Raw genomic sequence first — 12676 nt, 5'->3', positions numbered from 1 at the left:
TTTTCTTGAACAGCAATTGGCATCAAAATGGAAAATTAGCAGCAGTCCCCCAGCTAAAAATGTTATTTGTAACAATAAAGCAATATCCAATGATTACGAGTAGACTATGAATTCTTTTTCATAATTATTCATAATAAGGGCCACCTCCAATGTTGACCTAATAATGTTAATTACTTTGAAGTGCTTAAACTTTAGAAGCCCATGATGAAGTTAACTTAATATTAATCGAATGCATTTGGATAATATACCACTTTAAGAACATCCTTTTCACTTTCCTAGCCATTAGTAATGAGAACAGAGCAAGACTCAGCCTTCCTACGTTTCCATTGAATGAGGCTTTGTTTCCCATTTCATTTCACCTTTGCGAAAATTATTATATTACCAACAGCGAGAAAATGTCATGATAGTAAGAATGGCATAGTAAAAGGAGACATATTGATTGTTGAAAATGAGCGTAGGGTGATGCACTAACGCATGTGAGTGCCTCACAAAATACAGTCAAACATAATATCTATCATGTTACAAATTTACAACAAAGTAAACCAACATCTTCTCAAACTCAGTGTACTAGATTGGCCAATCAAAATTTTTCTTTGGAAAAAAGACATTTCCACGATCCAGAACTATTTCTGCAAACATTATAGTCATTTGCATCAACTGACTTCAAAAGAAAATCTCATCTGCTGGCTCACATAATGTTTGGGAGACCAAACTCCATGAAGGAATGAAAAGAGTTCAATACTCAGCAATTCATGAAATATCACATGCTCGAAGGAAAAGAAAAAAGAAAAAACTCAGCAGATTCATTTGTACTTTATAGATATCACAGCAACTCAAGAGGTCAATAAGTTGTGATGCAAGATTAATGGCAGAAATCAGATCATCATAATTTTCTTCTTCCCTCGAAAATACTACCAAACCCTTGTCTGCTCCATTCATATGCATACAAGCACTCTGGCTAACGGAAACAAGGTCAGAAGACATTAGCATGCATTTACTAGTATTTATATTAAAATATGCATCGCATAGTTAAAGCTTAGATCCACCTCAACATACAGAGAAACCAATAATCATCAGAAGATTCAAGACAACTGATGGTAGAAAAAGAACAGCAACTAACACTTAAACAGAATTAATTCTATAGAGAAACCAGTTCTCATGAATAAAGAATCAAAAGCAAAAGCAGTGCAGAAACCAAAAAGAATACCTCAAGAAGTTCAGAGCCCCAAGGAGGACTTGTACGAAGGTTATGCCGGTCATACTCCAGAAAGAAATCTCTAATTCGTTCATTGACTGGAAACAAAGAGGAGCATGGCCTTAGACGTAATCTGAAGACATTTTTCCCATCCTCCAAGTAGTCCAACCTCTCCTACAAGATAACACAATAGACGACTGTAGTCAAATTAACAATACTTTATAACTTTTTGCAGGCCAACTAGATCTCCGTATTAAAGTCAACGATACATGAATCTGTTGGATAAAGCAACTTAATATTAACCATAGCTGTATTTATTTATCAATCATGTTTTAAAGAAAAGAAAACTTTGTCAGTAGGATACCTTGCCACTGTCTTGGAGATAACGAGGAATCAGCTCTCTCAGAATGGGTAATGATAAATCAGACTGCAGCCTGAAAAAAAAAGATAAGAATTGCATACCTCAATATTTTAATAACTTCAGCACTTCAAAACTGGATCATAAATATGCTCCAGTCCTGGATTATAATCAGGGTACTAACATGGTTTCTCTCGTTCATTATAAATGATACAAGCCTTGAGATGAGTTAAACATGGCACTTATTGATCAAATGTCAATTCAGTTCGAACAAAGTAAATTATAGGTTCAAATATATGTAGGCAATGTTGGATGCTTTCTCGTATCAAGGCATGTCAATAATAGGCACCATACAGGACATTATATGATAGCATTTAGGACCACAAATTGATATTGCCACATAAGTGCTACTCTCAATCTCAAAGAATATTTACATTTTTATAAAGCAATCGAAATTGAATAGGTTCAATAATGAATCTTTTGCCAAGTTCTTGACACAAATTATGTAGAATGTCAGGCCTAGCCAGCATATGCTATTGGTACTTGGAGTCATTTGTCCAGCCTAGCCAGCATATGCTATTGGTACTTGGAGTCATTTGTCCAGTTATATACCAAGAGAGCTCTAGAAATTATGCATCTTCATAGAAGCATTATATAGTTCCTCTAAAACAGCAAAGCCTATTAAGAAGAGATAACAAGCCAACAATTTACAAAATATACAGAATTAATTGAAACAGTGATATGAAACCAACACATAAATTACACTGCAACAATAAAGTGAATGGAAAAGTAAACAAGTAAAAAGTTAGTGCAAAGAACAAGTCAATACAGTTACTAGCCATCACATATCATCATAATCCCAGGACAATCATAGTCAAGATTGCAAGGATTCTCATACTGGAACTCATCATCCTCAATATTTCTCTAAGTTTATCATGCAAAAAAGGACATAGGATAATACTGCTAGTTGAGCTTAGAACGCAACACGTACTGAATGTGGGTGGATAGTGGAAGTGCAGCATATCCAACAACTACCTGCATGTGTTTACAGCATATCAGATGATGCTGTGAGAAACTCAGGTATGCTAATACATAATGAAACATTTCTATGCAAAAATCAAATAAGATCACAATATATTTATCATGAGATCCACAATTTCCACTAAAATCCTACTAATAGTAGGATGACGACTTACAGGCTTTGGAGCTTCAAGTTTCGTTTGGAGGTCAATATGGAAAAAAGTGAACAAAAGATGGTGTTGCAGAGACAAAAGGGCAGGGAGACAAATTTTAATCTCATCATGGTAGCAGGCCATTCTAGCACCACTAGCAATTTGTGTATGAGCCCATTTTTGAGGTGCTTGACCTGGATCCCTTGGATAAATAGCCTGATGACAAAAAGACCAGTCATGTATCAAGTTAATGCATTCAAAACTCAGACTACGAAATCTAAAATGCTTGTACCATTGTAGTTACAAACCTCTAATGGTTGCTTGCGGATGTCAGCATCATCCTTTCTCAATTCGACCCTTATGAATAGATTTCTTTTGCGGCTCAAACTAACAGTCAAGGGGTATACATAAAGACAATGGAAAAGTTGTAAAAATGGCTCGCTCCTGGTCATCATGCGAAAATCAAAAGCTTGGAACTGCCAAAGCACCAAATATTCTGATCAACATTATTAAGACAAAGTATGCATGTCTGAAAAAAACAAGTCCAAATTCTACAAAATTGGAAGCTAGTCAACATTATTCAGTCAGTGACAGCCGCAACTTTAAATTAGATTTACTAAATCACTGAAAATTGTGGATATATCTCTGTTTCTTGAATAAAGGCCTGCATATTGTGTGTAAGAAAGAAGAAACCAAGATATTTCAGGCACTCACGCGCGCACACACACACAGCAACAAAGCAAACTTCATTGAAAGCTAACATCGTTCAAAAGAAAGGAAAAAATAATACTCAACACCATCGTTAATAAGACGATATATTAATGCAAAAACAAATTTCCGCTTCACTCTGTCTCGCAAGTACTAAAATCTTCTTGGCATTAAACGCTCAGGTCAGTGTTTGCCCAATTCTGCTCTACCCACCACAGACATTTTCAGTGAACACATCTCTGTACAACGATCTCGCTTTGTATGTAGAACAACCAAGTACACATATAATCCAGAATTAGCCTTCCTGTAGAATTTTTCACGGTTTTCGAACTTTTCTGTTGTTGTTTGAATTTATATTTACATGCTTGTGATCATCTCGCACCATAACTAATGCTCACTACACCATAATTGTAATTTATTGCTCTTGGTTATGCAAAATTTTCTAACTTTTGCTTTAAGTCTGACATATTACAGAACCATCTCAGATAGTTATTCATATTAATTCATGCATGCAAGAGCCAATAACCTAAACATTATCCATGAACCTCTCAAAGAAATCATTCAGTACAGTATCAAATTTGTCATGTGTCATAATTTTCAAGTATTTAGACTAAAATGATAGTATAAAAGTTCTTACATTATTAGGCTTCTTTTATTGTTTCCTCCACCTGGACCTTAACAATTTACTAGTTACCTGATATTCCCCAGGAACCTATCAAATCAACCTCTCATTCCAACATCGGATTTGGTATCATTTATAACTTAGTATAAAAGTTCTTACATTATTAGGCTTCTTTTATTGTTTCCTTCACCCCGACCTTAACAATTTACTAGTTACCTGATATTCCCCAGGAACCTCTCAAATCAACCTCTCATTCCAACATCGGATTTGGTATCATTTATAACTTGGTAGGAGTACTAATGTTTCTTCCACTATGCAACTTTTGATAATGTTTCCTAGAAGCACCAAGCACACTAAATGACAGGGGGTAACAGCAGTATTAATCAAACTAGATATAAAATTAAACATGAAAAAAAATTCTGCGCACAACTCACATCATCACTACAGTAGTCAGGATGATTTTCTACGAACAAATTTGAACCATTCTTGTGCAACTCTTTCTGATCACCGAGATTACACTTCAGATTACCATTCCGCAGCCCATCAAGACCATTGCCTAGGTTTTTTACATAAGCAGCTTCAGCAAACCTACCACTGGCATCATTTGAATCATTGATCACACTTCCACCTTCAGAAATGTTGTCGGCATCAACATGGGCAGCATGAAGCTTTTCAATCTCCAATCTCAGTATGCCTTTCACAGGCTTGTGCACCTTCCTTTTAGGGTCCTAAGAAAGTAAATGGAAGAAAAAAAATAAAAAAGAAGAGAAGATATCATAGGGGATAATTAAGTGTCAATTTTACAGATACAGAATGCAAAAATGTGAACATCTGCTAACCACCAATTTTAAATCACAGCAACTTGAATGATATATATTTGCTATATCTTTCTGTCATTTTCAAAACTTGTAGATTAACAATAACAGAAAACTTTAAATCTTCAACCAGAGAAATCTCCCAGAATCCTTAAATTTGATTTAGCAAGCAAAACTGTTTCAGACAACACCTTCAGATTAAATTGATAAACAGAAGTAAAATTTTCAAAATGCACAGATGTAAAGGTCTTGGAATGCAGAACAATCACATAAATAGATGGATAGAGGCACTTACATGTTATCATCTAAAAAGAATGGCTAAAGAAATGTCATGCAGTTTACACACATTTTATGGTAAAAACAGGGTCGAACCCTCTAAAGCCACATGAGAAATGGAGAAACTACGAATGCATATAGAGGAGACCAATAGCAATTCGAACACTACAGAAGTCGTTAAAGAGATTAGGCAATGAAAGAAACAAGAGACTTTACAATCAAACTTAGATATGAATTACTTAATTCATGTGTGTGAGTATTGCTTGCAGAAAAATTACTACAAAACATAATAAGTATTAAATTTGTTAATATGACTGTTAATAATGCATTCACTCTTTTCATTTTTTACATATACAGAGCATAGTTATAGAAACCAGACTAGCGACCAACCTGACCAAAGGCCTGGGTCATAGATCAGACCAGATTATAATTAAAATATTTTTAAAAATTAAAATTTAATATGTATACATAAATTTGCATCACCATTTACAATATTTTTGTTTTTGATGAAAACTACTAATAACTTTTTACGTTACATACTAAGCTTTATAACACATTGATATACATTCTACACTATGCTTTAATTGCAGCATAAATAGAAAAATCATTATTCACTTAATTTTTTAAAAAAATAAAAGTAAAGTTGTACATAATGTAGAAAATATGTAAATTTTTGATATTTTTTTAAAATTAAAGTTTTAAAAGCATGCAAATGCATAAGATCATATATATATATATATATATATATATATATATATATATATATATATATATTCCCCTTAGTTTTGCAGCAAAAAGAAAAGAAATGTTTGTTTTTTGTTTTTTATTGGAAAGAATTGATTATTAGGAGCAAGTAAATAACATCTTTTGAATAACAGATACAGTTTATGTTGCTTGATAAACTATTGAAAACATATTCTTGTGTTGGTGGTTGAGAGCTCCTGACCAACCCTTTGATCATAGGTTGGATTTCCATATCAGACTCCATTTGTCAAAAATTTTCTTTTTGTTGCAGACCATTTCACTCAATTTTGCCCGCCTGGTTCACCGGTTTTCTCAGAAAATTGGCGATTTCAGCAGGATTCATGTGGTTCAAACAGCATTTCCGGTCTTGCATGAAAACAGGACCAGCCAGGGGTCATTTGCCAGTTTTCAAGTCAGACCAGCTGGTCCAGTCCGGTTTTTATAGCAACAATACAGACTACATCGTTAATGATCACAGAACAATAAAATATACTGTTGTAGAAAATAAAAATGAGACACATATCGTTACATGCCATAAATTCATATTGACCAAAAAACTTATCTGATTAACAAAACCAGCAGATGATATTGAATTGATAATCACCTGAAGTGATTCCTCTGTGTAGCTTTCTTTGACCTTATTTAAGTTTGATATCTCAACAACAACTGAGCTTCTGCTTGAATATTGGGCCAGTTTGCCATCCAAATTGATTTTGGAAAGAGGTTCCGCAACACTATCTTGAGAGCTTGAGGCAGAGATGCTGGGAGTGAGTGGACTGCTGGGAGAGGCAGCACCACCAGCAGATGCAACATTGTTATTCTCGAATAGTGGAATGATAGCCCATGCAAATGACTCTCTGTAGGGCATAATTCGAGACCAAACTTGCAGCTTCTGTTTTTCCCTCTCAGTTAAGTGCACCTAGAATGCCAAAAAACTTACATGCTTAGATTCAAAGACTCTACATTGCACACCAGAAAGACCATCAAAAGAAACCAGACACAGATAAGACAATTGGTATTAGAATAATGAAATCGAGAATGATGTTACAAATAAGATCTGAATTTTCTCACGTGAAAAAGATTTTAAACGTCATTTTTTAATTTAGAGATGTCTTACAAGATGTATTAAAGATGAGCAATAGACCCTCATTAATTGTCCCAAATAATTACAAAGAAATTTAAACAAGATAAACCTTGTCTTCCTCGACAAAGCCTGGACAAAATAAATCTTGACTTACAGGTTCCTTGCGAGAATAAACAGATGAAGTAACCCCCCCTTCTTCTGTAGCAGGTTTCTCCAGCTGAACGAGAAGGCATACTGATGCTGATGGAGTATCTAAGGAGAAAATACCCCGACATTCTGAAGAAACATTAACCTATAGAGGAAAAAAATAAAGAAATCAGTTTTTTTTCTGCAAAGGGAAGAAGTATGACAGCGAGCCCAAACATGGTAATAAACCAGCATAAGGTTGCATCGGTATATTTTATCAATAAGTTCAAAAAACTTTATTAAAAGGTAATAGCCAAAGAACATCTGAAACAAGCTACACATCTTACATCCTGCAGTTCCGTTGGTAGAACACGAAAATAAAAGTCCTCTGACAATTTTTCTCTCCTCTCTCTATTATACAAGCAAATTGTACCATAAAAGGGCTCTACAAGATAAATAATCAAAACATCAGCACTTTAAGAACCAGAATCATTAAAAATGTGATCCAAGAAACATATATCTATTAGTAGCAGCAGCACAAATTATGGAACATCAAAAATGAAAATTGGCACACAACACTCACCGACTAATCCAGCTTGAAATGACAAGGATAATACCTTCACGGTGATATTCAATCCACTGAGACCCATGATTAGGAGTTTAGCAACCACAGGAAGAGTCAGAAGCAAAAAAGCTCGAAAACAAGAAGCAAAGCTAAGCAAAATCATGGACGACTCTTAACAGTCATGAACAAATACTGCTGTGTAATTATCTAAACCTTTTATGTTGTGTTGGAAGAGTCTCTGGAGTCCTTTGCCCAAAAATCAGTGACCTCTCATTTTCCCAGTCAAATACTGGCTCATACGCTGGCAATGGAGACTCACCAAAATGCTGAAAAAATATGCAAAACCGTTATCCACCAGATATTTACAGATCAACAGAATTAAAAGAGATGGAAAGAATGACATATAACATGCTCAATGCCCATGATAGAAATTCTATCAGAAGGCTTAAGTTGTAACAAGCCAATGCAGGTAAAGGTAAAAGACAAAAAAACAACAATGTGTATTGTGGCTCTCGTTTCCATTTCCTTCAAAATAAAGAGAAAAGAGACCTCAAAACTACATCAGACAGAAAGCCACAAAAGGCCAGGTATAGAGCAGAATTTATGAGACAGCATTTCATATGAAAAAAAGAAGAATAGATGCTTCCAAAACCTTCATATACACCAGCTAAAATCAAACAATGGCCTCCAGATTTCGATATATCCACTGACATGGTTGCTCCTTAACTAATATATGTACAAAAATTACATTTTACAAAGCCTAATTTAACAGCAGAAACCCTGATATCTAATTGCTTAAAGCTAGGACAGAAGCACATGACATTTTTCCATACATATCCATACAAAATAACACTGCATTTGCATCTCTCGGTAAATGAGTAACTTCTGATATGCATGGCTAGCCATAAGCATGCCTCAGAATAACATGAACGGGACATATAGAACTTGGCAATGTAACTGCAAAAATAGATCACAATAATTTAACTGACAAATATGATAGATTTGAAGCATAGTACACCATACTAGCCCGAACCGGACAGTACGGAGCGTTCCATACCGTACCGGTTCAGCAATGGTACACGATACGAGAAGCATACTGACACTTGGCATGCTGAAAATACCCCATACCAAGGAATGCTGAACCAGCCGGTTCAGCTCGTACCAAACCGGTACCCGCGCGGACTGGTTCGGTTCAGCCACAAAAAACGGTTCCGGCCCTGGCCAGTACAACGCCGAATCAGACATAATCAGTTCCGTCTAGTTCGGCCAGGACTCGGTGCGAACTGGCACCGAGTTCGGCTCAATATGTGGCATTTAGTGCCACCGCCTGTGGCCGTGGCATTGCCACGGCACGCTGTTTTTGACCGGTTCAGACCGGTACCGAACCCATACCGGTGCCAACCGGTACCGGTTCAGCGATCCTTGTCCCGTACCGACACAGTGCTAATGTGGCACCAGTACGGGATCCGGTACCGAGATAGCAAATCTTGATTTGAAGGATTGAAATATATCACTCACTTAAAATTGCATTATACAAGTTGATGAGTCGGGAAAGAAGCACCACAAGATATTGCCTAGAGATGACAACATAATACTTCAACAATATGCATATCCATAAGCTCTTCTTAACATGTATATTTTTGTGCACAAAACCCACAAATACAGATGTACATATGCAGGTTATCAAGCATATCTTCCCTCTATGCTGCACCAAAAATCTCAGTAGAAGTTTTAGCAAGTACCATATTTAAACTTTTGGAGGACGAAATGTAGGAGCTGGTCTCAGGTATCTGCCTTCCTGAGGTGCTGGGGATATCATCATTAATAGCATCTTCAGTCTTAGATTGCCTTGCACTAGCAAGGTGCATTTCTGTGGCATAAAAAATTGAAATACATAAATGATTTCATTTTCATGCCAAAGGAAATCATAAGAAAATTATCTTCAGTATGATATTGTCACCTGTTTCAATATCAGTATCAGGCCCTTCAAAAATTTGACTTTGAAAAGATGATGATACAACAGTTTCATAGTGCCCATACTTGGTTTCATCCTTTACCCAATCAGCCTTATAGCATTGTACTAACTCATTTAGATGTGGCCATTGATCCAAATTTTCATTCAGCTGAAAGCACAAAAAAAAACCTATAATATTAGTATTTGCATATTCAAAAGAGTGGACATCTCAAACATACAAGAGCAGGAAAGAACAAAAATATCAACAACTGCATCACAGGATTTTATAACTTACAAATTAACTTAATTCAACGATCCTACCATAGATTTCATGCGACTAGTTTACTTGGACAAGCATTCAATATTTATGCTAGTATGTACGTGATTTTCTTACAAAATAAGTTCAAGCATTATCCATCTTAGCAACACTGCAAGATTAACAAGCTAACTTGTATCGGTCGCTCACACCAACCAATGTTGGAAAACACCTAGTCTACATTAGACATCAAATAAGTCTCCAATTTCTTTCCCATATAACCATAAGCAATATAATATATGTAATAGAACTGTTAGGCATCAGCAACTGAATATGTCTTCAAGACCTCATTACGTTGGATGACTAATTTGATGGTTTTGTAAAATATTATGCAGCCAACAGCAACCGTCAGTTACAGGTAACATCATCAACACAAATAGGTGAGGATGTATGGTCTGGAGTTCTATAAGAAGATGTAATCATTTGGAATACATGACAGATATCCAAACAGCTGCCACTGAGGGTGGTGAGGTTCTGAGGCACGAATGGCTAAGCTTCCCTGTAGGTTTATCCAACCACTACAAAATCCTGAATCATCCCTATAGACTGTCAATCCACTCCCAAATCCTGATTTGGTGTATAAGAGAGGAATGATATGAATTATATGATATGACATGCACATTATTTTTATTGAAATTTAAACATTAAAAGAAAACAATTCATCTTCATCCTCGAAACCAGTCAAAGAAAACCCCACAAGAAGCCTAGCATAAACAATTCAGTTACTCTAACTGCATACTACTTGTAGAGAACTCAATCAAAATAACAGTGCATAAAGAAAATCATTTTATATAACTCACTCTTTTAATAGTAAGATCAATCATAAATGAAATAATTATTTACTTATTTCAAAAATAGAGAAGGATATATTTACTTAAAAAATTTCATGCATGCAAGGTGGACACCACCAAACAATTGCATAGGAAAAAAGCAACTATTCCAGTGCCACCTATGAGTTGCATGAGTTTTTTATGTATTCATGCAGACACATTTCTGGCCCTACAGTTTCAAGATTGCCCTCTGTAATGGTCATTAGATTAACTATATTATAATCAGTTCTATAATTGCTGAACTCGGTTTTTGTCATAAGTTTGGACTAGATAATACAAATATTCATTGGCTTAAATGATATAATCAATTAAAACCCTTTAAACTGGTTAGTAAGCACAATGAGAAGATTGTTTAGGATGGGAAGCTCTCTCTGCAGCCAATAAGTCTCATCTATAAAAAAAGTATTTAGCAGTGGAAATAATTCTAATGAAAATTCCAAATTTAACTATGAAAAGAATAAACAAACCAATGGGTCCAGCTCTGAATAAGTAGCCCATTGGCGCATTATCCTTCTAAACCGCTGCCCATTGCACGATGCATAATCTTCCATTGCCTGGAAAAACATTTATGAAATATTTAGTAACGTAATAAACAAGATCATAAGAGGTCAGGAATTGCCTAGTTTTCATCAAAAAAAAAATATTACTCAAACCAAAGATATCAAAATAATAAGAATGCACTTTAACCATATTTATTTGTTGTTGAACTATCAGAGGCAGAAGATTTAATCTCAGCTTCTTACAAGACATTGCTGATCATACGGATGCAGGCATCGGCTGCTTTCAAGATTACCAAAAAGCGACAAAGCAAGTCCTTGTATTTGACTAAGAAGTAAGAAGCAGAATATATAATTTATCCATGTACAAGAGCATGGTTTAGTGAACATGGTTGATGGTATTTTTTAATCAAAAGTATGAAATTAAAAACATTATAAATATACAAGCTACCATGCAAAAATACCAATTTAAAGAGACCAAGAATTTATAGAGTAGCCAAAAAGCTGGTTCCACATTAAGCATGCACATCATAGAAATATTCAACTTGAAGCAGGAAGTTGGGGGCACTTTAGTACTGAACAAAAGGTTGCTTGAATGTTGTATAGTAAGTAGAGGAAAAAGAAAAACAATAAGTGAATCCAGGTTAAAAGCCCACTACCTTTGTTAACAGTCCCAGAAATCTTAGACCAAGGCCAAGTATTTTTCATCCCTAAAGAAACTATCCCTCACAGGCAACATTTGTTACTAACATTATGGTTTAACTTTCTGCTTCCTGAAAGATTTCATATTTTTTTTTCATTTTGCTTGATGATAATGTACATCAAGAAAGAAAAGCAGTACAAATATGAAACAGAGAAACAGTAAGACTAACTCAAGAAGGATAAGATGTCAATTTAAAAAGCATGGAATGAGAATGTTTTCGCAAATGTACCAACATATGATGGAGAACAAGAAGTTGAGATGTCCAACATGCTTAACTTTCAGCTTGCACCAATGATATTAGCAAAAGGACACAAAGCTACTCATACAGGGTGAGATAAGCAAGGAATAGATTCATTATTTGATGCTATCGTTGCATAGTCTAAACCAAATTAGTTGAATAGTGTTATATGCAAGACCTAAAACAAGGCACTTGACATTCTTCAAAAAGAATTGGCTGAACAAAATTGACTCATTTTTTGAGTAAACGATTGAATCAGATTCGGTTGGGTATGATAGTGTTATATGCAAGACCTAAAACAAGGCATATAAACAAGGTCCGCCGTACCGCCCGGTATGGGCGTACCATACCGTACCGGGAGGAAACCAGTACGAAACATACCTTCAAGTCGGTACAAGCCCGTACCACCCGTTATGAGACGTACCGAAATAAAAATTGAGAAAATTAGTTAGAAAGCTATTTCGGTACAGAGG

General features: G+C 35.4%; 1 protein-coding gene across 3 annotated transcripts in view; it reads right to left on the bottom strand.

The window, feature by feature from the left end:
* The window catches only part of LOC103702203 (guanine nucleotide exchange factor SPIKE 1), a 29790-nt gene that overhangs the window by 14385 nt on the left and 2729 nt on the right, over positions 1-12676 (bottom strand). For all 3 annotated transcript variants that reach the window (XM_008784536.3, XM_039124434.1, XM_039124435.1), the window contains exons 2-15: positions 11233-11319; positions 9626-9788; positions 9408-9535; positions 7879-7991; positions 7684-7739; positions 7448-7545; positions 7129-7266; positions 6495-6809; positions 4490-4783; positions 3034-3201; positions 2750-2941; positions 2545-2588; positions 1560-1629; positions 1208-1369 (exon numbers count right to left, since the gene is read on the bottom strand). In XM_008784536.3, the coding sequence (XP_008782758.2) occupies positions 1208-1369; positions 1560-1629; positions 2545-2588; positions 2750-2941; positions 3034-3201; positions 4490-4783; positions 6495-6809; positions 7129-7266; positions 7448-7545; positions 7684-7739; positions 7879-7991; positions 9408-9535; positions 9626-9788; positions 11233-11319 (2028 nt within the window). The remainder of the gene's footprint in view (positions 1-1207; positions 1370-1559; positions 1630-2544; positions 2589-2749; positions 2942-3033; positions 3202-4489; positions 4784-6494; positions 6810-7128; positions 7267-7447; positions 7546-7683; positions 7740-7878; positions 7992-9407; positions 9536-9625; positions 9789-11232; positions 11320-12676) is intronic.

Source organism: Phoenix dactylifera, chromosome 3 (assembly GCF_009389715.1).
Source record: "Phoenix dactylifera cultivar Barhee BC4 chromosome 3, palm_55x_up_171113_PBpolish2nd_filt_p, whole genome shotgun sequence".
Lineage (NCBI taxonomy): Eukaryota > Viridiplantae > Streptophyta > Magnoliopsida > Arecales > Arecaceae > Phoenix > Phoenix dactylifera.
The sequence above is the reverse complement of the archived record's forward strand: the minus strand, read 5'-3'. Positions and strand labels throughout refer to the sequence as shown.